At 49.3% G+C, this 25,464-nt stretch overlaps 1 protein-coding gene across 2 annotated transcripts in view; it reads right to left on the bottom strand.

Annotated features, from left to right (window-relative positions):
* The window catches only part of PAN3 (poly(A) specific ribonuclease subunit PAN3), a 1,023,990-nt gene that overhangs the window by 801,474 nt on the left and 197,052 nt on the right, over positions 1–25,464 (bottom strand). For both annotated transcript variants that reach the window (XM_086935164.1, XM_086935165.1), the window contains exon 3: positions 20,572–20,610. In XM_086935164.1, coding sequence (XP_086791290.1) covers positions 20,572–20,610 — 39 coding nt within the window. The remainder of the gene's footprint in view (positions 1–20,571; positions 20,611–25,464) is intronic.

A 25,464-nucleotide genomic window follows, 5' to 3' on the forward strand; every position in this document is an offset into this window, starting at 1 on the left:
GCGGGCGGCGGCGTCTGGATCGGTGGGGTCGTTGGGTGGGTTCTGGGCGAGGGTGGAGGTCAGCTGATCTTCGGTGACTTTGTTCCAGCAGTGGTGAGGCAGCTGTTGGGTGCGGCGGTGCGTGGTTGGTTTCTTGAAGGTGAAATGGATGCAGTGGTGGTCGGTCCAGTGGAGTTCGGTGGTGTGGTTGAAGGCGACGTGGGTGCTTGTGGAGAAGACGGGGTCAAGCGTGTGGCCGGCGGCGTGGCTGGGTTCGGTGACGAGTTGTTTGAGGCGAGTTGGGTGAGGTGGTCTATCAGGGTGGCAGAGTAGGTGTCTGTGTTTTTCTCGAGGTGGAAGTTCAGGTCCCCGAGCAGGATGTAGTCCGTGGAGGTGAGTGCCTGTGTGCTGGCGAGGTCGGCAATGGAGTCGCTGAACAGAGCCTGGGATCCGGGGAGTCTGTAGATGAGTGTTCCTCTGAGGGTAGTGTTGGGGTCGGTGTGGATCCGGAAGTGTAGGTGTTCAGCGGTGTTGAGGGTGTCATCAGCGTGGGTGTGGACCAGGAGGCTGGACTTGTGGACGATGGCTAAGCCTCCTCCAATTCCGTTGGTGCGATTTCTGCGGGTGATCTTGTAGCCATCCGGGATGGCTATGGTGAGGTCGGGAGCCGAGGAGTCGTTCCACCAGGTCTCGGTCAGGAAGGCAACGTCTGGGGTGGAGGTGTTGAGCAGGTCCGAGAGCTCGACGGAGTGTTTATGTGCGGAGCGGTTGTTGAGTAGTATGCAGCAAAGGTGGTTGGGTCTGGTCCTTGGAGTTTTGGCAGTTCCGTCGCAGGTGAAGTTGCATGTGTGGCAGGAGAAGGGTCCATGTGTGCATTTCGGGGCAGCCTGGAAGCAGCGGTGGTCTTAGCCGGTGTTGAGGCGTGGAGGGTGTTGGCGTCATATCGGAGTCTGGCGTTGTGGCGTACGCGGGGTCCAGGGTTTCTGGCGCTGGGCGTGGTCCAGGCTCGGACGGGCTTGCCTTTGGTGCACCTTGGGCGCCCCAGCGACGCGGCCGCCATTTAAGGTGGGGAGGGAGGAGCAGCTGGGAGGCGGGAGCGGGCCCGTAGGGGGGGCGGGCCCGCAGGGGGGGCAGCGGCGGGAATAACGGGGTACATAAGAGAAAAAGGGGGATGAGGGAACGAGCTGGGCAGAGAACGAAGGCAGTAACGCTACAAAATGCACAAAATACACAAAGTACAGGAAAATAAATGCACAGAACTGAAAGCAGACCAAAGTGTGCAGCGGCAGGCAGAGGTGAGCAGGGGGCACAGCAGGAGCGAACTCACGCTCGGAGCGGCAGCGGGGGCTGACACACAGGTGGAGCTATGCAGCAGTAGGGGAGCGACCTGGCCTGCAAGCAGGGGAGAGCAATGTCAGTGATGGGAGACCTGAACAATCACTGCCTTGAAAGGGTAGCTCTAGAATGTATGTAATGTATGTTGTGGGGGTGGTCCCTGAAGTGGGTCCTCAACCTGAGATATACTGGAGGGGGTAGTCAAACTTCATGTTGTTGTGAATTGTGTATGGTTTGATGTTGTATTAAGACGTGATACTATGTGCATGCATAGCAACAACACTTTTTTATACTGTATGTGATCTGACATTGTACAGCGAGATAAAGTGTTATATGATGGAATGTGCTGTATTAGGTTTGCATCCGTCTAGTATTATAATGGTGGAGTTAAGTGGCTGTTGTGCTGTACTGAGATATGACCAAGTGGGTGGCAGGCTGGGGAGTAGGCCTTTAGTTTATGGAGTGTTGTAGACCGTCCTGTTGCTGCAGAGGTGAGAGGGTAGTATCAGGTACACTCTTCAGTGATTTGCTAGGCTGGATGGGTTGCCAGCAAACCTCCATTCAGGCCATCTTACCATGCCCTCTCCACCCGAGGCTACTGCAATGGTTGAAGATCCTCCGCTTGCAGAAGAGTATGTATTATGCAGAAGCAGTTCCTCTGACTGTGATGGTCAATCGGGAGCATAAATGATTGTTCATGCACAAAAGACCTCTTCACATCTAGTCAGACACTTCAACATACGTTGAAGTACAGCTGAAGGCTGGATCCACCAACTATGGTGACTGATGCATTCTTACAGGAAAGGAAAAGACGGATGTTGCACGGATTCGGATGGTTAAGCAGTACTCTGTTAGCAAGACAGGACGTCAGAATGTAGGGACTGAGTCTCTCAACTATGTCGGTGCCTGTCAGTCCAATCGTGCCTATTTCAGTCAATCATCTGAACTCCTAACCTTTCCAGAGTAACAGGTGATTTCGGCAACCTTGAACATGACCCTCTAGTCACCAAGAAAACTGTGGAAACAGATCTTCCCCTTCTCGTTACTCACTCATGCATGCCCCATAGTAAACATAAGAAAACATGAAGGAAATTTACAATACATTTATTGAAACTATTGTAGTGTATTATAAAGCAAATGTACTACGTTCATTAGGCAGACGCAACTGAACAGAGTAAGTAGCATTACTAACAGATTGTAAAGGACAAACATCCAAATAACGTCACATTACACATCTGTCTAAGTCTACTCTTACTATTTAGTTAAAATTTTGTATATCGCAAGCATGACCCTAGCGAGTTTCAGAGTGCTTTACATTGGGGTTGTGGAAGACATAGGTAGATAGTTGCGGGAGAAAAGCAAAGCAATCTACGTCAGGAACACAAATGTTTGCGAAAGACAAAGGTAAATAGTTGCAGGAAAAAAGTAAAGCAGGAACAAAAATGACAAATTGGCGGGCGACACTGGTCCGTAACAGAAGTCAGGTAGTAGCTGAAGCAGCTAAACAAGACAGGGGACAAAAGGAGAAAAGCTTCTAGTTCAGTGCAGTGTAGTGTTCATCAGTATAGCTTTCACTTCCCTTTTGAAGGCCACTGTTGAGGGAATCAGTCTTGTTTCCACAGGAAGGGAGTTCCAGCTTATCGGGGCAATTCCAGAGAATGTACGCTTGTAGATTTTCTGTTTTTTTAATTTTTTCGGCTAAAGGAGCAGTGTGCTGGTGCTCCTTGAGGGTCGAAGGCCACCCAATAGTTCTAGCTTATTTGTCAAGTAGAGAGGGGTACTGAAGTGTAGTGCTCTATGTCTCATACATGCAATTTTTAACTGGATCCTTCCCTCAAATGGAAGCCAGTTGAGCGATTTCCGGTCCGGCAAAATGTGGTTGGATTTCCTGGAACCAGTGACGAGTCTAGTCGCTGCATTCAGGGATGCTCTGAGGGGGGCTAAACTGAGTTTCGGAAGCCCGCATAGAGTAGCACTGCTGTATTCAAGTCTTTAGATGACTAGTGCTTGCTGTTTGAAGTCATCTTGTGGAAGGTAGTGTGAGAAGTTGGCCTGATACACAGTGATCACTAGAATAGTGAGCACTATATATCATACCAAACGACCCTTATTGATGATTGGTTGTAAGTCAACCTTATAGACCAGCTATCCTAGTAGCATGGACAAGAGCAGTCTTTAGGCTAGACTCTAGAGGGCGTGTTAAGCCAGCTGTTATACCATCACATATACCCCTTGAACACCAAGTGAAAGGACACCACACAAGTTGTTATGAAAATAAAGGATATTTATTTATAACAAGTCTACCCTGAACTCTTTATGAGTCAGGGAGCTAAGCACAATACAAAACTCTTAAGAAAATACTTTAAGTCGCACAATTTACACAAATGCCCGAGGGGCACGAAAAACCATATACTACAAAAGTAGAATGCGAAATACTAGCAGGTAAGTAACAAGATCCAGAGGCTTCAGGATCGCTAGGACTACACTACTGAACCCTAAGGTTAGGAGCAGGAGGCCTAGGGAGATCGGGTGCAGAGTGTCCACTCTCACGCGGGATGCGGGACAAAGTCTATGGAGGCTAGTATTTCTAAAGTCACTGTTTCCGGACGAATCCAACTAGGTAGACTAAAAACGAAAAAGGATCTGGACACTTAGATAGTGAACCTACGTTGGAGCACCGAAATGCTCAGGTTACCTAGCCCAGGGGCCGCGGCTGCACAGGGTTCAAAAGACGTCGGGAATCCTCGTTGTAGTCTATGGAGCCTGAAAGAAGAAGTTGCTGGCAGGTGACCAGTGAAGATGTTCGGAGTGATCCAAGCCTGGATCGGTGATGGAGATGACCTGAAAGCAGAGGGGACTCAGTTCTTAATCACTAGCCTGTGATTGTGTGGGCACCAGGGTGGCACCTGATGAAGTCGCCTCGACCAGGTAAGTGGGCGACGCTGGACTCTGCTGTCCCTCGGACTAGGAGGCGTTAGCGGCGACCAGGCTGGAGGTGCGAGCTGTCCCACGAAGGTGTCTGCTGTCGGCGATGCTGGAACCAGGATTGGAGCAACAAGCCTTGGCAAAGGCAAACCCACGCGGTGGAGTCAAGATGGCGTCTGGAGTGGACCAGGAGGGTCCGGGGTGCTCCTCTTTTGGAGGGGAGCAAGGGCCAGTCTGGAGCAACCAGACCAGCGGTGTAATCGTCGTGGTACGTCGTCAGGAGGGCCCCTAGCCAGAAGGCAAGTGACCAGACAACGCGGTGAGCAGCAAAGAGCAGAAGGGCCCCACGCAGATCTCGTGGATGCTGGGAGGCTGGACTTCGGTGCTGGAGCTGCTCAGGGTTAGGGCTTCTCAAACCCCAAAGCACTCACTCGAGGATCCCTCGGCGGTCGTGCTGGATAAGCGTCGTGCAGTTTTGGAAGATGGCCGGTCCCTCAGGTCTCGTCACACCCACGAATCTCAGCTGGGCTGATGATGCAGGTAGAGGTCAGAGATGCCAGGGAATTCGGGTCTCGTCGAGCTGGGCAGTCTTGATCCAGAGGATGGGCTTACAGCAAACTGCGATGCTTAGATGGTGCCTGCGGGTGCAGGGTGGCTACTCCTTAGCCACAAGGGAGAGTCTTCAGAAAAAGTCAAGAGTTCCTTTCGTGGAAAGTAGTCAAGATTCAGAATTATCTAATTTGGGAAGGGGGCCCGCTCCTACCTTTATCCTAAGAAAAGGGGCTGGCATGCGACTAGGTCCTGCCCATGGGTGGGACCAGGAGGGGGGTGGTTACACCCCTCACCTTTGTCCGGTCTCTCCACAGCTCAGGGGCTGGGGTGCCCCTGGAACTGGTTTGAGCCGGCATATGCACAGTGAGCACCGGGGTGCCACTTGCAGTCACCTTCCTCTCGGCCCTGCCTACCTGGGATACACAAAACCCTGTCTGTGATGGTGCTAGCACCGCCCCTGACAGGAAAACCTTTGTCCAAGCTCTCCTCGCTGGAAGGACTCCCAGCAGCAGGAGGTCAGACTTGTGTCTGTGGTGGCAGCATTCATTTTGTGATGCTGAGGCTTGAGTTAACTTTAACCGGGGTTTAACCAGGGTTTACAGTTACATACATGTCGTGCCCCTCTAGAAGGGTGGAATGCTAACCCCGTCGCCAGAATTGGCGAGGGGTTAGTATTCCAATTCGTATGACACCTTACTCGACATGTTTTGATAAAGCGATACCAAAGTTGGCAAATATCTGCGAGGATTATAAGGCACTTAAGAGTATATGGTACACGTTATCATGGAACAGCTATTAGGACTTGGTTCCGCAAGCTGCAAACGGGCTCAGCTCATGCCAGAGCACCATCTCACATAATTCCAAGCACTCTGCCTTCAGGATTGATAAGGCCTGCCATAGGAGTGACTGATAGGAATACATGTGTCCATTTTAGGGTTAGATATAGGAATACTATATCTAAAGCAAAGGGTGATTACACCGCCTTGCCCCAGCTGTCGTGCAGCCAGTTGTGTCATATTTGGATGGCCAGCCAGGGGTGGCATAATACATGCTGCAGCCCCTGGTAGGCCCTGGGTACACCTATGCCCTGGGTACCTAAGGTTCACTGTACAGGGACTGATAAGGTGACTCAGTATCCAATTAGATATGTACCTAAGGTACATGGAATCCATTTTACAGAGAGAGCAGTGGGCCTGGGGCCCTGAAGAGCAGGGTCCCAGGTCAACTAAGTCGAAAAACCAGCAAAACACCAGGCAAAAAGTTGGGGGCAACCATAGTCAGATATCCACCTTCCTACAGGTAGGGTTGGAGTTTTCTTAGGATGAAGTTCGCTCCTTTGGTAGATGCTCTGATATGATCTTGCATGTTTAGGTTTTTATCTAGCACAACTCCCAGTGATTTCGTGGAATCAATGATGTGTGGTTTGCAGTTGAGAGTGGTGAGGTTTCTTAGATATTTCACAACAGTGGGGGTTTGCCTACTAGAAGGAATGAGGCGGAATTTGGTTTTAAGGGCGCTTAGTTTGAGATGGTTGGAGGTTGGCCAATTTAAGGTTTTGAATAGGGTTCAGTTGAGTGACTTGATATCTTCGGCCGAAGATATTTTCAGTACAGTTGGGTGTCATCCGCATACATGTGATATTGGAAAGCTTTGAGTATTACAGTCAGAGGTTCAATGAAAAGGTTGAAGAGCGTGGGGGAGAGTGAAGACCCTTGGGTGATACCCAGCGTGCAGGGACTGGCGCTGGATAGATTTTGATTGGATTTGACTCTTTGCGTTCGGTTGTTGAGAAAAGAAGCAAACCATTTTAGGACATTGCCTGAGAGCCCCATCCTGCATTCCAAGATGTTAAGTAGGTTCTCATGTTTGACCGTGTCAAATGCAGAAGAGAGGTAGAGTGGTATTAGTAGGCAAGCTTCATTCTGGTCCAGCAGAGTGAGAGTATCGTCCACGATAAGAGTGATGGCCGTTTAAGTGCTGTGGCAAGAGTGGAAGCCCAATTGGAATTGGTCAAGAAGTTGGAATTGCTCACTGTGTTTGCGCAGTTGTTCATGTACACCTTTCTCAAGGAGTTTTGCCAGGGTAGGGATGTTTGTGATTGATCGATAGTTATTCAGGTCTTCAGGGTCCGCTGCGGGTTTTTTGAGAATAGGGAGAACTAGGCCCGCCTTTAGGCAGTCTGGGATCTCACCTTGAAGAAGAGAAGTGTTGAGGATCTTGGACCAGAGCAGGACTAGTGATTCTATCATTTCTTTGAAGAAGTTGGGGAGGAAGGGGTCATTGAAGTGATTTGAGGTTGGAGGAGAAGGTTTCCATAGTTTGTTTAATTAGAGGGAGGTTGTCTCATGGAGGGTGGTAGGAGATGTGCAGGCTGCATAAGGGTCTCTGCTTGCTAGTGATGTCCATGCATAAATATTCACAGGATGAGAGATTAGCTGTGGGTGACTGTTTTGCTGAGAGAGAGTTGTGGTAGATACAGGCTATGCCAACACCCATTTTCTTAACTCGATCGAGTCTGATAATGTTCTGGTTGGGAGGGATTAGAATGTCAAGGATGGGGACTGAGGAGTCGGTGAGCCAGGTTTCAGTGAGTATAAGGAGATCAAGTTCCTGAACCAGGATGATATCTGCAAGGTCTGTGTCATGTTTCACCACTGATCTACAGTTAAGTAACCTGCATTTCAGGTGTGATTTGTGGTCAGTGAGCGAGGGCTGGGTAATGGGGATCTGCATGAGGTTATTAATGTTTAAGGCATTGTCGTTGAGTCTAAGAGCTCTATGCAGGTTAGATATGATAGATGTGAGGCTTTGTATCGCCTCGGTGTTGCCTTGCTTGAGATTGGTTGTTCCAGGGGCATTTAAAGGGGCGTTGTACACCCAGAGGAGGGAGAGATTATCTGGTTCTGATAAGTGATTTTTGGATCTGGCGGGTCTAGATGGGGCATTAGGGTAGGGAGTGGTAATCCAGTTCTGTTCTCTGAGTTTCTGCCCGGGATCGATTGGTAACATAGTGGAAGGCAATGGTAGATTATGGTGGTGTTTGATCATATAGAGATCTCCTGCGAGCTCTTGTTGGACGAGTGATCAAGGGCCAGCTCCCCGGTGGTGTAATGAGATTTTAAATGACAGTTTTGAGATTTAGAAGTTCTTGGTTTATTTTTTGAGCTTAGTAACAGGATCCGCTTGTGGATCATGGCTCTTGTGGAGGGGAGGAGGAGTGTTGTACACTAATGTGGACGTAGGCGATTTCAAGAAAAGGGGAAGAAGGGGAGGAGGTTTCCGTCTCTGATATACAGGAGAGCAAGGTAAGGTGAGTAAATGCTAGAAGGGAGATTAGGTGGGGAACTGATTTCCTGGTGTAGGGTGGGTGAGCCAGCGATATATAGAAAGGGAATCGGAGAGATCGGAGAGGAAAGTGAGTGGGGGAGGAGAGGTGATCAGGGCTAGGGATGACATTTGCTCCGGCATTACGGGAATGGAGTAGGACAAAACTGGGTGGCCGGGGCACTGTGGGTGAATCAGAAGAGCCTACGATTGGTGTAGTTAGGATTGATGGAGTCAGGGCCCTATAAGTGTTGTTTGAAGTATGTGGGGCAGTCGATAGGTGGTTGTGGCACATTAGAGAGTGATCACGGTGGTCCTGAGTCAGAGTTAGGGGACGGTAGTTCCTAGAGTGAATGGGGTATCACTTTAATCCAGCGATTTATTAAAGAAGGTAAATCTGTCATCAAAGATGGCCAGGTTGCGGTCGGTGGCCTGAATTAGTATAGTCCCATTGTTGTTGATTGATATGGTAGCATTATCTGTAAATGTGGGTGACATCACAGCCAAGAGTCTAAGACCGTGAGGAAATTTCTTGGCCGAGGGGTCTTTGAATAAAGAGTGGAACGCTATTCTCCACTTAGCTCTTCTTTTAGTGCGAAAGATCAGGTCATTAGTACAAGCACTTTATTAGACAGAAATAGAGGTCAGAGATGAGGGGTTCTGAGTAAGCTTTGAGTAGTCTATGTTGCAAAGATTTGGAGAGGTTGGTCAGATAGCTCATTATGTAGCTATTCGTACCTAATTTCTCTAGTCTGCACTGAGCGATGGAGGGCATGATGGAAAGAGCTTGGGTAGCGAGTCTTAGATGAGAGGTATACAGTGAATAATCCTATGTACCTGTATCTGGGCTACATGCTGTACCTACAGCGTGAGGTATCAACAGCAGGGCAAGGTGGTGTATGAGGATGCGGAATTTCAAAGCAGGCTGAGTTGAGGCGAGAAAGCGTTCACCTTTTTAGGACCAAGCCGACGCTAGCACAGTGGGAACCACTGGCAGGCACACAGCAGTAAGAGGCAAAAACAGGGTAGATCCGGCGGGCACCGCCATTTTGTGGAGTATAAGGCGGTGTACTGTCGGCAGCGGTTGTGAGGCAGAATTGGATGTGCAATGGTCGGGAAAGGAGGTAGGGCGAGGGCTCAAGTGTCTGCTAGGAGCACAAGTAAGTTAGAGGCAAAACTGGGAGAAATCGGCAATCAATCAATCTACTTTTATAGCGCGCTACTTACCCGTGAGGGTCCTAAGGCGCTGAGGGAGGCGGAAGGGGGTGGGTGCTGCTATCGTTTGATGAGCCAGGTCTTGAGGAGTCTTCTGAAGGTGAGTAGGTCTGCCGTATTTGGGTAGGGAGGGTGTTCCAGGTCTTGGCAGCGAGGTAGGAGAAGGATCTGCCGCCGGCGGTCGTTCGTTGGATGCAGGGGACAGTGGCGAGGGCTAGACTGGCGGAGCGGAGCTGGCGGGTGGGGGTGTGGAAGCGGAGTCTGCTGTTCAGGTAGGCAGGTCCGGCGTTGTGGAGTGCTTTGTGTGGGTGGGTGAGGAGCTTGAATGTGATCCTCTTGTCGACGGTGAGCCAGTGTAGGTCTCTCAGGTGGGCGGTTATGTGGCTGCAGCGGGGGCGTTGACAATCAGTCGAGCGAAGGCATTTTGGATGCATTGTAGTCGTCGTATGTGTTTGGCTGGGCTTCCTGCGTTTCCGTAGTCCAGTCTGCTGCTGACGAGGGCCTGTGTCACCGTTCTTGTTTTGGTAGGGATCCACTTGTAGATTCTGCGGAGCATGTGGAGGGTGTTGTAGCAGGAGGAGGAGACGACGTTGACCTTTTTCGGCATGGAGAGGGAGGAGTCGAGGATGAATCCTAGATTGCGCGCATGGTCGGTGGGTGTTGGTGCTGTTCCCAGTGCAGTGGGCCACCTGGAGTCATCCCAGGCTGGGGGGGGTGGATCTGAGGATGAGTTCAGCTTCAGACGGCTGCTCCTCATCCAGTTGGCGACAGCCTTCATTCCCTCGTGGAGGCTGGTTTTGGCGGTGTGTGGGTACTTGGTGAGGGAGAGAATGAGCTGGGTGTTGTCAGCGTAGGAGAAGATGTTGAGGTCATGATGGCGGCCATTAGTGAGAGTGGGGCCATGTAGACATTGAACAGCGTTGGGCTGAGGGATGAGCCCTGAGGGAGATGATGTCGGTGGCTTCGGATCGGAAGGGTGGGAGGCGGACGCTCTGGGTTCTGCTGGTGAGGAAGGACGTGGTCCAGTTGAGGGCCTTCTCTTGGATTCCGGTTTCTAGGAGGCGTGTCTTAAGAGTGCGATGGCAGACCGTGTCCAAGGCGGCTGACGGGTCCAGGAGGATGAGGGCTGATGTTTCGCCGTTGTCTAGTTGGCACCTGATGTCGTCTGTGGCGGCAATGAGGGCTGTCTCAGTGCTGTGGTTTAGTCTGAATCCGGACTGGGACGGGTCCAAGATGTTGTTGTCTTCCAGGTGGCGGGTCAGTTGCATGTTGACGATTTTCTCTTAGACCTTTGCCGGGAACGGGAGCAGGGAGATGGGCCGGAAGTTCTTGAGTTCCTTGGGGTCTGCTTTGGGCTTCTTGAGGAGGGCGTTTATTTCGGCGTGCTTCCAGCTTTCCGGGAATGTCGCTGTTTCAAAGGAGAGGTTGATGACCTTCCGTAGTTGGTGTGCAATGGCTGCGTCTGCTTTGTTGAATACGCGGTGTGGTTCACGGGTCAGACCGAGATCCTGAGTGGATGGAGTTCATGATCCTGCGTGATCCTGCGTGTCTCATCGTTGTTGACGTTGGACCAGGAGGTCAGGCGCTGGCGGTGTTCACAGGGGAAGTTGAGTCTGGCGTAGTCGGGGCAGTCGTGGTGTTGAAGCTGTCGTGGATGTCGGTGATCTTGCGGTGGAACAAGATGGCTAGTGAGTCGCACAGGTCTTGTGAGGGAGGGATGTCCTTGGCGTTGGCGCTGGGGGTGGAGAGTTCCTTTGCGATGCTGAAGAGCTGTGTGCTGTTGTGCTAGTTGATGTCCAAGTGGTCTTTGAAGGAGGATCTCTTGGCTAGTCTGATGAGGTGGTGGTGGTGGTGTCTGCGGGTGGCGTCCTTGTGTGCTGCGTGGTTGTCTGGTGTGCGTTCGTGTAGCCATGTCTTCTCCAGTATTCGGCATGCGCGTTTGGAGGCCTGGAGCTCGTTGGTGAACCATGTGGCTCTCTTGTTGATGTGGCTGTTGGAGAGTTTCTTGAGCGGGGCAAGGGTGTGGGCACAGTCGTTGATCCACTGTTGGAGGTTGCGGGCTGTGGTGTCTGGGTTGGTGGGGTCGCTGGGTGGGTTCTTGGCGAGGGAGGTGAGCTGCTGGTCTTCAGTGACTTTGCTCCAGCAGCGGCGAGGCATTTGTTAGGTGCGATGGTGCGTGGTTGGTTTCTGGAAGGTGAAGTGGATGCAGCGGTGGTCGGTCCAATAGAGTTTGGTGGTGTGGTCGAAGGCGACGTGGGAGCCTGTCGAGAAGATGGGCTCTAGCGTGTGGCCGGCAGTGTGGGTGGGTGTGGTGAAGAGTGGTCTGAGGCAGAGGTTGGCAAGGTTGTCGATCAGGGTGGCGGAGTTGGCGTCGTCTTTGTTCTCGTGGTGGAAGTTCAGGTCCACAAGGAGGATTTAGTCGGTGGAGGAGAGTGCGTGGGAGCTGGCGAGGTCGGCGATGGAGTCGTTTAACTGTGCCCAGGGTCCGGGGGGTCTGTAGATGAGGGTTCCTCTGAGGGTGGTGTTGGGGTCGGTGTGGATCCAGAAGTGCAAGTGTTCGGCGGTGTTGAGGGTGTTGTCTGCGTGGGTGGTGACTTTGAGGGTTGACTTGTGGATGATGGCTATTTCTCCACCAATTCCGTTGGCGCGATCCCTGCGGGTGGTCTTGTAGCCATCCAGGATGGCTATGGCGATGTCGGGTGCAGATGAGTCGTTCCTCCAGGTCTCGGTCAGGAAGGCAAAGTCTGGGGCGGAGGTGTCGAGCAGATTCCAGAGCTCGACGGCGTGTTTGAGTGTGGAGCGGGTGTTGAGGAGTATGCAGCGGAGGTGGTTGGGTCCAGTCCTTGGAGGTTTGGTTTCTGTCGCAGGAGAAGCTGCAGGTGCGGCAGGAGAAGGGTCCTTGGGTCCGTTTTGAGGCAGCCTGGAAGCAGGTGCGGTTTCGCCCGATGTAGAGTACGTGGATGGTGCTGGCGTCTTAGTGGATTCTGGTGTCGTGGCGTTCGTGGGGTGCAGGGGTTCTGGAGCTGGGCGCGGTCCAGGCGCCGATGGGCTTGCCTTTGACGTGCCAGCGGCACAGCCGCTTCTCAGCCTGCAGATGAGGAGGCTTGGGAGGGAGGAGCAGCTGGGAGCGGGAGGCCAATGCGTGTGCTGGGGGGCAGGGCCGCAAGGAGGCACCGGTGGGAAGGCTGGGACGGGAGCGGTGGGGGGCGGGGGGAAACTTGCGCGTAGGGCGAGGTAAGCCCAGGAGGCAGGAGGCAGCAGCAGGGGCACAGGAGACAGCCGGTCAGCAGGTGACTAGTGGCGGTGCGGGGGCGACCTGCCTGCAAGCAGGGTCAAAGGTCGCTCCCGTTGCCATCACTCGGCCTGTATTTCAGGAGGCCTAGGAGGGAGGAGCAGCTGGGAGGTGGGAGCGTGGAGGCCAATGGGTGTGCTGGGGGGCGGGGCCTGCAGGGAAGCAGCGGCGGGAAGGGAGCGGTGGGGGTGGGGGGGAAACTGGCACGTAGGGCAAGGGAAGCCCAGTGACCAGGAGGCGGCAGCAGGAGCACAGGAGACAGCCGGTCAGCAGGTGACGAGTGGCAGTGTGGGGGCGACCAGCTTGCAAGCAGGGTCAAAGGTCGCTCAGCCAATAAGAAGATCACCGGGCAAAGTATAGTTGGCAGCGGAATGAGAGGCGAACTAGGATCTGGATATGCGGCGGTAGGCGTGGGGACAAGGCGCAGACCCAGGTGTCAGTGAAATAGGCTGCAGATAAGAGTGGATCGAAGGCGGCGTTGATTACCTAGACGGGGAGGGGCAAGGTGGGAGCGAGTCTTGATCGGCAGGCTCAACACCAGGATTAGTATGATGGCTGTGTTGTTGCGATGATCTGCACACCAGATTCTGTTTTCATGTAACAGCTCAAACAGCGGGAGCCCAATCGACCTGGGGCTAGGTCATCGTTGTGGAGTACAGCAAGTTGGAAGTTAAGAAATGCTGTCTAGCTAGAACTGAGCAACGCCTTGGAAAACTGGAGCAGTGCAGGGCACTGATAAAGCCAGGATGTAGACATCAGAGATCATGATAACCATTGCATTGGCCCCAAGTGTTGTATACTTTGAAAATATGAAAAGAGCTACCTGTATTAGAGATCTGAGAACTCCCTTTCATTCTAATACAAGGAGCATGACAAACCTTGCCATTTTAATGCTTACAAGGCTTAGGAACGCCGGGCATCTTAGCACGGTAGTCGTAGGGAAAGCTAATGTTGCGTGAGGGCAGGGATCGGGTTGCCAGATCCCGCAGTCAGGCCTTGGATCACTCTGCTGGAGCTCAGACTGCAAAATGTAGGTAGTTAGAGACTTTTTGGAGCAGTCGAACCGCTGCCATTTTGTGGAGGACAAAGCGGAGGACAAAATGCCGGAGGTAGCAGTACAGAACGGCAGTCAAAAGCAATTCAGGCCTCACCATTTCAATGCTTACAGGGCGAAGGGGCACCGGCCATCGCTGCGCGGGAATCGTAGGGTCAGATAATGTGTGGCGGCAGGGATCGGGTTGCCAGATCCCATGGTCAGGCCTATGATCGCTCTGTGAGAGCTCAGACGGCCAAGTAGTGGGTAGTTCGAAGACCTATTTGGTGAGGTTGAAGCGCCGCCATTTTGAGGAGGACAAACTGGAAGACAAAAATCTGGCGGTAGCAGCACGGCATGGCTATCAAAGCAGCAGGATGTGCAGAGGGGCGTGCGGGCAACAAAAGGCTCAAGCCCTCACAGTAGCAGTCAGTCACCAACTTTGAGAAGGAGGATGTGGTGGGGGGAACCAGAAGCGTCTAAAGAGGGACCTTCAGAAGCCCAAAGTGGGCGCAAGTGGATTGCCGATCATTTGGCCCGTTCAGCGACCCACTGCGGCAAAACAATGTTGTGAGGCATGCTTACCCCAGGACCGTTCGGTCATGCAGTGGAGCTGTGTGGTTCAGAGACAAACCGCAGCGGTTCTCAGAAAACAAGCTGCTTCATTCACCAGCGACTCAGGGAGCACAACTCAAGGTTTGGTCATGCAGGGGAGCAAAGCGGCACCCGTCACTTCGGCTTCTTCTAATGTCTGGCTTCGCACCTCTGCCATTCAGAGAGAACAACGTGAGAGGTGGGGCGAGGCTCATCAGGTTTTCCGTGACCGTCCATGCAGGCGTGCCACAAATTTGAAATGTTTAAGGCGGAGGGCAACACTGCGCTCCGGTTCTTCAGACATGGTGCATCGCAAACCAGCCACCCAGGGAGCACAAACGTCGATGTTGGAACCTGCAGGGGAGCAGCGCAGTGCAGCGGCACGTACATCTCCGAGTCTGCCAGCGAGGTGCCTCACGCAACAGCCACCCAGGAGGAGCAATCCTTGAGGCAAAAGGCGAGACAGATGTCAAGAGGCTCGACTGGCTCCCGTAGACCACCTCTTCAGGTGCACCACAGCACCGCAATGGTCATAGGTGGAGGGGCTGCAGAACGTCATGTCAAGAACTAGCAGCGTTCGATCCAAGCAGGGAGCAGCAGGGCAGAGGAGGCAGCGGCGCATCAGGAGCCAAGGAGATCCTCTTTGCAGGTAAGTCAAAGTATCCAGTGTCTGACGGCAAAAGATGCCAGAGAGAGAGAAGGGCGGATGGCGGTATTAACCAGGGGATATACACAGATAGTGTAATCCTCAACCAGGGAGCTCCTGTAGGGAGCTCGTACTTGGCGGCCATCTTGAAGACGTGAGCACAGAGATATATTTGCGATCTCTGGGATGGCCTAGGACCTCATACCTGGTGTCTACAGTTAAGTCGTCCGCATCATGAGTGTAAACTTAGTTTATGCATAGCTGCAAGTCAAGCACTGCTGTCGTTCCAGAACAGTAATATGTGACAAAATTCTCCTCTCTGGTTCCCATGGGAATGGGACACAGTTTATATAATACTATTGTGCTGGAGATGCAGCTGTGCGACTGTTACGTCTATACATTAGGAATAGTTGCTAAAAAGCAAAGGAAATAGTACACTATGTGGTTATGTATTCTCAGCAACCTTGTACAAAAACGTGTAGACAAAATCCCAAGAAGAGTCACGGAATAACAAAAAAACTTACAGTTTATTCTCAAAATTATGTCATAAAAACAAATGTGTTATCTGTGGCTATGCAGAGCTAGCAGAGGCAGCTTAAAATGCAAAACTAAGGGAGAACCAATGTGGGCCAAAAGGGAAATCACTACAAATTATGCTTTTCTTCCTTCTTCCATTATTATGAAAATCACATTATAAATTAAGAAGCAGGAGATGAACCTTATTTTAACACGCCATTGTGGAGTAGCCAGCTGTGGTATCCAGTACTGCCTGATTGTCTTCAAACATCCATTGTCATTCCCATCAATTCTGGATCCAGCAGGAAAGAAACATGCATTGGTGACCCAGGGTCAGCTGCAACCATTTGGAGACTTTCAGGAGTCACTGGGATGTGCCAGGATGATCACAGTAAGTTCTCCTCTTTATCAATAGAACATGATTAGACTCCACACATAAAAGATACAAATTTGCATAGAGCAGACGGACAAGCTAGTGCATAATATGGAGTCTTGATCCAGTAGGAGCAGATGCTATCTTTGTATTTACTTTCTTGGTAACTCTGCTGCTGAGGAACGATCATGCAAAACAGTAAATTTGTACTACTGAGCCATTTAAGCAGGACATGTCCCTGTGGTGGCTCAGACAATGAGGGAGCACCAATGGTATCTAAAGTGTTGAAGGACGTTTATCCACAACTGTAATACTCCTTTCCTTGCTTCCCAAATTCCTCCAGTCTTGCCAAACAATGAACTTTTGTCTCATAAGAAGTTCTCTGCAAAGCTTACCACCTTACTTTGCTTAGCTTCTTGTCGTTGTGTTTCAGATGTCAATGCTTTAGATTCAAGAGGCACGCTGTTCACACTGGATGGTGCAACTGTTGTGATTTCCAGAAAGGCCAAATCTGCATCCAAACAGATTTAATACCGCAGTTTTCCAGAAGAAGCCACATTTGGTTTAGTCTATTCCCTCTGCTCTTATGAGGCTATTACTAAGGATATTAGATCTTCCAATTCGGGTCAGCTCCTAATTTCATTGGTACACACTTTCACACCTGTATCAAATCCCGCCCTTTCCAAGTGAGTTTAATGGATTATGCATGATGCAGGCACTGATGTCTCAATTTTTGGTGCTCATTAAGTGAAAAATGCGATGGCCTCTTAAGATAATATGCTAGTGGTAAAGCTTAAAGACATTACTTGCTCCACTTAAGGGGCAAGATAAGTCTGACAGATACAGGAGTGATAATATTGGTTATCTTGAACAGACCAAAATATTTTTAACTTAAGGTGGAAGTCCTGATGGTAACTTTCTTGATGAGAACCATACCGGGTTTCCTGGTCTACAAAGTGAAGCCGCTAATCTGGGCTTGTTAGATTGATTACAGATTCCTCCTTGTGCTCTTGGGGTTTTCAGAAAGTTCATGTTTGATGTTTTTTAACTTTAGAAGATCAGCAGGAACTGATAAGAATTAATGAAACCTTTTAAAAAAAACACTCAGAGCAGATATAAACCATTAGCATAAAGAACACATTAAAGTTATGTTAAGATCAGCATCTAGAATACACTACAACTGAGTTTCCAGACAGATTCAGAATCCCAAAATCCTTAACATTCCATCATGTTTTCCAATCATTCTGCAGTTATGATCAATTGCTTTGCACCAGAAAGACAGGGGGAGAAAAAGCAAATATGAATGAATGAATGAAAGGCGTTTTATAACGTGCGAACTTAGCCCCAAGGGGCAACAAGGCGCAAAGACAGACACACAAAAGTCCAACACAACCAACTGCAAAATCAAAATACCGTTAAGGGCGGAGCCGCTAATATGCCTGAGAGAAAAGCCAGGTCTTCAGGCGCTTCCTAAAAACCACCAAAGAAGACTGGCTGGAGAGCTCTAGAGGAGGGAGTTCCAAAGTTTTGGAGCCAAGATGAAAAATGCTCTACCTCCCCATTTAGCCTTCAAAAATCTAGGAAAGGAACCGAGAGCATGTTCTTAGATGCCGAGCTGAGAGTTCTTTTAGGGGTATAGACGCGTAAAAGGGACCTAATACCCTCTGAGCCTGAGCCATGAATTGCACCATGGGCTAGTCAAAGAAGTTTGAAGGAAATCGGAGAGGAAATCGGAAGCCAATGGAGGTCCCTTCTGGCCATGGTTACAGAAGCAAGCCTAGGAAGATTCAAGACCATCCTGGCCGCGGCATTCTGCCCCATTGGGAGGCGGTGGATGGAGCTTTTGTTAATGCCACTATATAGGGAATTACAATAGTCTAGCCTAGATGAAACTAAGGCAACAGTGGATTGTTTCCGGGCTGCCTGAGATAAATACGGAGCAATCTTCCTCAGTGTTCTAATGATGGCACAGCAAGTAGACACCGTTCTGTTTACCTGAGAATCGAATGAGAGAACGGGATCGATTAGGACACCAAGGTTCCTGGCGGAAAGAGTAGGAAGAGGGCAGTCCCCCAGTGAAGAAGGACACCAGTCTTTTGACCACAGATCTTGACTGCCTCCAAAGACCATAATTTCGGTCTTTTCACCGTTCAGTTATAAAAAGTTACGCACCATCCACTGGGAGACTGCCTCCATACATGCTCTAAAATTGAACGCAGAGTCACTGGCCGACTGGGTAATAGATACCAGGATCTGGGTATCATCTGCATACGATAATACCTCAAGACCAAAGGATCTCACCACCTTGGCAAGTGGGGTAACATAGATGTTGAATAATAATGGGCTCAATGAGGAGCCCTGTGGTACCCCACATTGTACTTTTTGAGAGGCGGAGAGAAAGTTGCCCATTTTAACTCTCTGCTCCCTGTGATGTAAGAAGGAGGAGAGTAAGCGGAGGGCAGTACCCTCTACTCCAATGTCCATGAGCCTGGAGATCAGGATGGTTTCTAGATAGATAACTCTTATTAATGAAAGACTTCATAGATATGGTAAGAGAGTAGCCTCAAAATTACTCATAGCAATTTTTCCAGATGGATCTTTTGTGATTGAAGCATTTAAAGCAACACACCATGGGGTAATTACAATTTACAACAGAATGGAATAAATAACAATAACAATTAGTAGGATTAAAGAAAGTGCTGGACGTTAGGCAAGTAAAATGGGCCAATTGCCATCACCAAGAGAATTACTATGCACTATGAACACAAAGCAGGTTAATCTAAATCAGTCACAGGAGGACAAATTATTAGGAAAAAATTGGATTTATTCGGGTAAGATGCCTGCTTGGTCAGAAAAAGAGAGGAAGAGCAGAAATGAATTTGAAAGCCTGATGAAGTTTGAATATGGATTATTAAATAAAGATAGCGCAAATATCAAGCACATATTCTTATGTCACTATACTGAGTGCTACAAAGTGGATAAAAATAGAAATAAAATTGGTTTTAGGACATTTAGAAAAATTCAAGATCTTGAAGATGGCAACTCTACCACTTTCCCTGAGAAATAATTCTTCCAAAAAGAAAGGCCAGAGGAGATGGTGTACCCCTTGTTGAGTTTTATAAGGTATTTGCAAACACCACTGTTTTAAGGCTGTCTGTCCATACCCAGGATGTCAAACAATTCACTGGGAAGGTTTTCAATTAAAAATACTTCAAGATGAATGAAAGACGATTATGCCTCTTTTGCTAGTGTTTCGAAACAAGTCCCCACCAAGACCTCAGGTGGAGGAATCATCAGCTTTGCACAATTTGCTATGGTGGAAACCAGGGATAGACTTTTCATTTATTCCTTAGAAGATCCTGCTTCGAAAATGAGAAGAGCTCTCAGCAGTACCTCAAGCTCCCATATCATCTTCACTTTTTGGCGATATAATATAAAAAATTAATGTGTATCCATGCACCACACAGAGAGACTTAATGGGAAAGGCATTCATGGTATCTTAAAAGTTAGCTAAGACGACCGGCTCCTCATAAACAAAGACAAATAACCTACTGACTGCCAGAGAAAATGATGAACCCTGTAACTATGGCTAGGTAACAGCAGGGCCATTTTGGTGCAATAACTGGGAAATCTACTATATGTGTTCTTCCAAAAAAAAAACTATTTGTAAAGCACGAACTAATCACCCCTAGGGTTCTCAAGGCACTGGGGGCCACCGGGGAGATTAAGTGACCTACTGCCCAGAGTCAAAAGATGCTAACCTCATCTGCCTCCGGCGCTGGTGATCGAACCGTGTGCCCTACGCTCCGGAGACAGCCGTCCTGGCTACTGCGTCGCACCTCTCCATCTTCTAAGTCACATAATACCCTGTCCTCTGTTCAGGGACAATTTGATAACGAGTGAGCCAGTCTCATACAAAAAAAACTAGGTGTATGATACCTGTAGGACTGTTCCAACTGTACAGTCCAAAGCAGGAGCTGTAAATCGCACCATAATTCATTTAAGAATTGGGAGGGTTTGCACGATGAAGGCAGTCAATGACATTGCACCCCTTTCGGGAACGTCAGAGATTGGAAAAAATGAAACTCCTATACGCAGGTGGAACCCACAAATGGGACAGGATTTCCAGTAGCAAGAGAGTCACAATTATTGGAACTGGTCTAGAGCTGAGCAATGTCAGGATTGGTTGTAGGCCTGGGCCGTGAACTTCGTTCCGTTCACAGAGTTTTCTGCACTCAGCAGAGCTTGTGGAGTGCAGACAACTCCGCTTCGCGATGTACAGCAGAGTTTTGTCCTCGCTCGCGAACAGTAAATACGCGATCATGAATGGTAAATTCACGAGCGAGCTGCCACTCGGGTAGAATTACTACCCGAGCAGCAGAAATACCAGCACAAACTGCAGTTCGCACTGCACTCCGCCACTCACGGAACTTTGCTGCGTTTTTTGGGGAACTTCGTAGAGTTCCGCGTAGCAAAACTCTGAACTACACCCAGGCCTAATTGGGTGGGCCAACGGGGAGTTCTTGGGAAGCGGTAAGGGAGTAAATTGCATGATGAGGACCATTACAGTGGAGGGATTGTGCATCTCTGGAAAAGGTTTTGGACTTACCTATAAGAGGAAAAATTGATTTAACTACTAGCCATAGGCAGATGCCAGCTAACTTTAAATTGCCAATAAGAAAATTTAGTTTTTTTACATGCATTTTCCATATACTATGCACATCAAAAAAATTCTAGTTAATCTGAAAAGACACCAATATTTAGATGTTTTACACCAACAGTCTTACCTCTGAACGAAACATCGGACGCCCTTCATGTCCTGCCCACTGAAAAAAAGGCAAACAAAATGATGAACCCCTCATATACAGTTCCTGAAAAGTTAATAAAATACAAAACAAACTCAAAGAAAACAGTTATGTACTTCTGAAACACTTATAACACAAATATGCAAGTGGCTAACACACTTTTCTGATGAATGTTACTAATAAAAGTGGAGGAGAGAAGAAATAGACAAATTTCGATTATGTAATTTCCTAATTATTCCTTTCTCATCTTACCTTCATATTCTGTAGCCTGGCAGTTACAAAACAGTTCCACTACTAAATTCACTGCCCTAAAGTAACCGTACAGATAGATGTGCTCGTAAAACTAAAATTATAAAGAATAGTACCGCCTTTTTATGTTGATTTATTTGCAAATGTAAATTCTTAATATATGCCAGAAAAGTCCGGAGAAATCGTAATTCTGTTTCCAATATTTTATGTGCATATGTCAAAGTGTTATTAAGAAAGCACACCCATGATCACCATAAGCTTCAATGTAATGTGCCATAAATGTGATTCTGCCAATACACCTGGGGGACCTCGTACAAAAGCATAACTCAAATGAAAATATGAAAACATTTTAAATATCGCACAAGAGCTACGGTGGTAACAGCCAAATCTATGTCAGTCAAATAGCCTGCCAAAAACAACATTGCAAGAGATTTAAACAACTCAAGGTGTGTTGGTGATCATGGGCTGGGTGAGTGGAGAACATTTCAGAAGGTGCAATTTAGAGGGGATGCAGAAGCAGAGGGTTGGCAGTGGTCATTGTAATAGAAATAAAAAAAAAATAGCACCTGCCTAAAGAACGTGACGACAGTGGGGAGAGCATGACATGATAAGGGAGTCAGAGGTTGGGACGACGGAACAGGAGAATGGAGGCAAATTCAGCCCAGAAACAGGAGCACTATGTCTGAAAGGGGCGAAAATATCATTGATCTAATGGGCACAAAAAAATAAAATAGTAGAGAAGGAGATATCACAACTTAACTGGGAATGCTCACCCCAATAATGATGGCTCAGAAAGTTTGGTTGTCAAGAAAAGGAAACCATCAAAATGCATGCGTGAAAAATTCAGAGCAAGAAATTGACCACCAAACAGTATTGATTTTTAAAAAAAATATATTTATTGCTAATTTAGGCATTTTCTGACACTTTGCTACAAGAAAAATAAAACAAACATAGGATGTTTACATACACTGTCCTATTCTTCGCGAAGCAGTAATACACGTTGCAGGAGAGTAGGGTCTGCAATCCTATGATCACCCCAGATTTTTGCTTTTTGCTTAACTGGTTTACGACTGCTCTGGCTGTGGGCCTGCTAATCAGACCCACAGCCTTGCTGTTCTCTCACTAAATTGACACGTGTACCTTAGGTGCATTTACCAATTGGTACTGGGCCACCTTATCAGACCCTGTAACTCAGGGCATAGGTGTACCCAGGGCCTACCAGGGGCTGCAGCATGTATTATGCCACCCCTGGATGGCCATCTAAAACTGACAACTGGCTGCACGACAGCTGGGGCAAGGTGGTGTAATCACCCTTTGCTTTAGATATAGTATACCTATATCTAACCCTAAAATGGACACTCGTATTCCTATCAGTCACTCCTATGGCAGGCCTTGACAATCCTGAAGGCAGAGTGCTTGGAATCGTGTGAGATGGTGCTCTGGCATGAGCTGAGCCCGTTTGCAGCTTGCGGAACCAAGTCCTAATAGCTGTTCCATGATAACGCATACCATATACTCTTAAGTGCATTATAATCCTTGCGGTTATATGCCAACTCTGGTATCGCTTTATCAAAACATGTCGAGTAAGGTGTCATACAAATTGGAATACTAACCCCTCGCCAATTCTGGCGACGGGGTTAGCATTCCACCCTTCTAGAGGGACACGACATGTATGTAACTGTGAACCCCGGTTAAAGTTAACTCAAGCCTCAGCATCACAAAATGGATGCTGCCCCCACAGACACAAGTCTGACCTCCTGCTGCTGGGAGTCCTTCCAGCGAGGGAGGCTTGGACAAAGGGTTTCCTGTCAGGGGCGGTGCTAGCACCATCCCAGGCAGGGTTTTGTGTATCCTGGGTAGGCAGGGCTTTAGAGGAAGGTGACTGCAAGTGGCACCCCGGTGCTCACTATGCATCTGCCGGCTAGAACCAGTTCCAGGGGCACACCAGCCCCTGAGCTGGGGAAAGTCCGGCATGGGAGAGGGGTGTAACCACCCCCCTTCCTGGTCCCACCCATGGGCAGGACCAAGTCGCGTGCCAGCCCCTTTTCCTAGTATAAAGATAGGAGCGGGCCCCCTTCCAAATTAGATCATCTTTGAATCCTGAAACTACTTTCTACGAAAGGACCTCTCGACTTCTTCTCAAGATTTCTCCCTTGTGACTAAGGAGTAGTCACCCTGCATCCGCAGGCACCATCTAAGAACACTGCGGTTTGCTGCAAGTCCTTCCTCCAGAATCCGACCGACAAGCACAACGAGACCCGGCTTCCCTGGCACCTTTGACCTCTACCTACATCGTCAGCTCAGCTGAGATCCGTGGGTGTGACGAGACCTCGAGGGACCGGCCATCTTCAGAACTGAACAACGCTTATCCAGCACGACCGCCGAGGGATCCTCGAGTGAGTGCTTTGGGGTTCGAGAAGCCCTAACCCTGAGAAGCTCCAGCACGGAAGTCCAGCCCCCCAGCATCCTCCAGATCTGCGTGGGGCCCTTCTGCTCTTTGCTGCTCACCGCGTTGTCCGGCTACTTGCCTGCTGGCTTGTGGCCCTCTTGACGACGCACCACAACGACAACACCGCTGGTCTGGTTGCTCCAGACTGGCCCTTGCTCCCCTCCAACAGAGGAGCACCCCGGACCCTCCTGGTCCACTCCAGACGCCATTTTAAGTCCACCGCGTGGGCTTGCATTTGCCAAGACTTGTTGCCCCAACCCTGGGTCCAGCGACGTCGACAGCAGATGCCTCCGTGGGACAGCTCGCACCTCCATCCTGGCCGCCGACAACGCCTCCTGGTCCGTGAGACTGCAGAGCCCAGCGTCGCCCACTCACCTGGTCGAGGTGACTCCATCCGGTGCCATCCTGGTGCCCATCTAATCACTGGCTAGTGATTCAGAACTTGGTCCCCTCTGCTTACAGGTATCCTCCATCACCGATCCAGGCTTGGATCCCTCCGAACCTCTTCACTGGTCGCCTGCCAGCAACTTCTTCTTTCAGGCTCCATAGACTGCAACGAGGATTCCCGACGTCTTTCCAGACCTATGCAGCCGCAGCCCCTGGGCTAGGTAACCTCAGCATTTCGGTGCTCCAGCATAGCCTCACTATCTAAGGGTCCAGATCCTTTTTCGTTTCAGCTCTACCTAGTCGGATTCGTCCGATAACACTAACTTTACGAAATCTAGCATCCATAGACTTTGTCCTGCATCCCGCGTGAGAGTGCACACTCTGCACCCGATCTCCCTAGGCCTCCTGCTAGTAATCTGAAGGTTCAGTAGTCCAGTCCTAGCGATCCTAAAGCCTATTAGAGTAGTACTTACCTGCTAGTAATTTCGCATTCCACTTTTGTAGTATATGGTTTTCCGTGCCCCTCGGGTATTTGCGTAACTTGTGCGACTTTGAGTATTTTCATAAGAGTTTTGTATTGTGCTTAGCACCCTGTCTTCATAAAGAGTCCAGGGCGGTTGTGTTCTAAATAAATATACTTTATTTCATAACAACTTGTGTGGTGTCCTTTCACTTGGTGTTCAAGGGGTATATGTGATGGTATAACAGCTGGCTTAACACGCCCTCTAGAGTCTAGCCTAAAGACTGCTCTTGTCCACGCTACTAGGATAGCTGGTCTACGGTTGACTTACAACCAATCATCAATAAGGGTTGTTTGGACTGATACATAGTGATCACTAGAATAGTGAGCACTGCATATCAGGCCAACTTCTCACATTGGTGAGCAGCGGTTGGGATTTGAGCTTGCTGTTGTTTTACCACACGTATCCTAAGAATATCATTGTGAAAGATCACATAAGTACCAAGGTACATATAACTTAGCTTAGAATACCCTGAGTTCTACTGAACCAGCTGTTGTAGTTCAACAGGGCCTAGCACACTCTGACTACAACTCTTAGCAAGGGATCAGTAGGCAAACAAATAGTGTAGGTAAGTGCATCACTTACACCACACTAGAAGCATGTCGGACAAAGGAGGGAACTCAGAAGCCCCCCTTATGTCAGTGGACCCTCCACAGGTCACTTCACGATATGCTGCTCTTAGCTTCCAGGAGATGAGACAAATCTGTACATCCAGGAAGCTAAAACAGGGTTCTAACCCTACCATTCCCTTTCTGATTGGTCTCTTAGAGACTTATGATGCCAGGAGGACTGCTAACACAGACCCTTCTCATCCAGATGGGAACATGCCCCCCTTAGAGGGAACCCCTGGGAACCCCGACCTCAACCTCAATGGAACAGTGAGTGAAGGAGAGGAAGAGGATCAGGAAGTGTCAGGGGATGAGGCAGACAAGGGACAGGTAGAAGTCAGTAGACTCACCAGGTCCAACTTAAGCAGGCATGAAAATGGACTTGGGGGACCCCCAGGCCCACACTCAGGCAGGCTTAACATTGGGAGTGGACGAGTTAGGTCTCTATCCAGAGGCTCTAACAGATCCATTCGAACCAATGGCTCTCAGACCTCCTCTCACAGAGGGATGACATCCCCTCAGAGAAGAGAGCATGAAGCAAAGATGAGGGAAGTCAATCTGAGGATTGAAAGGGAAGAACTTGCCCTGGCCAAAGAGAGACTTGCCCTTGCTAAAGAGCAAAAGTTAAGTGGGCTAGATCCCACTGGTGGCAGCATTTTAC

This window comes from Lissotriton vulgaris, chromosome 8 (assembly GCF_964263255.1).
Source record: "Lissotriton vulgaris chromosome 8, aLisVul1.2, whole genome shotgun sequence".
Lineage (NCBI taxonomy): Eukaryota > Metazoa > Chordata > Amphibia > Caudata > Salamandridae > Lissotriton > Lissotriton vulgaris.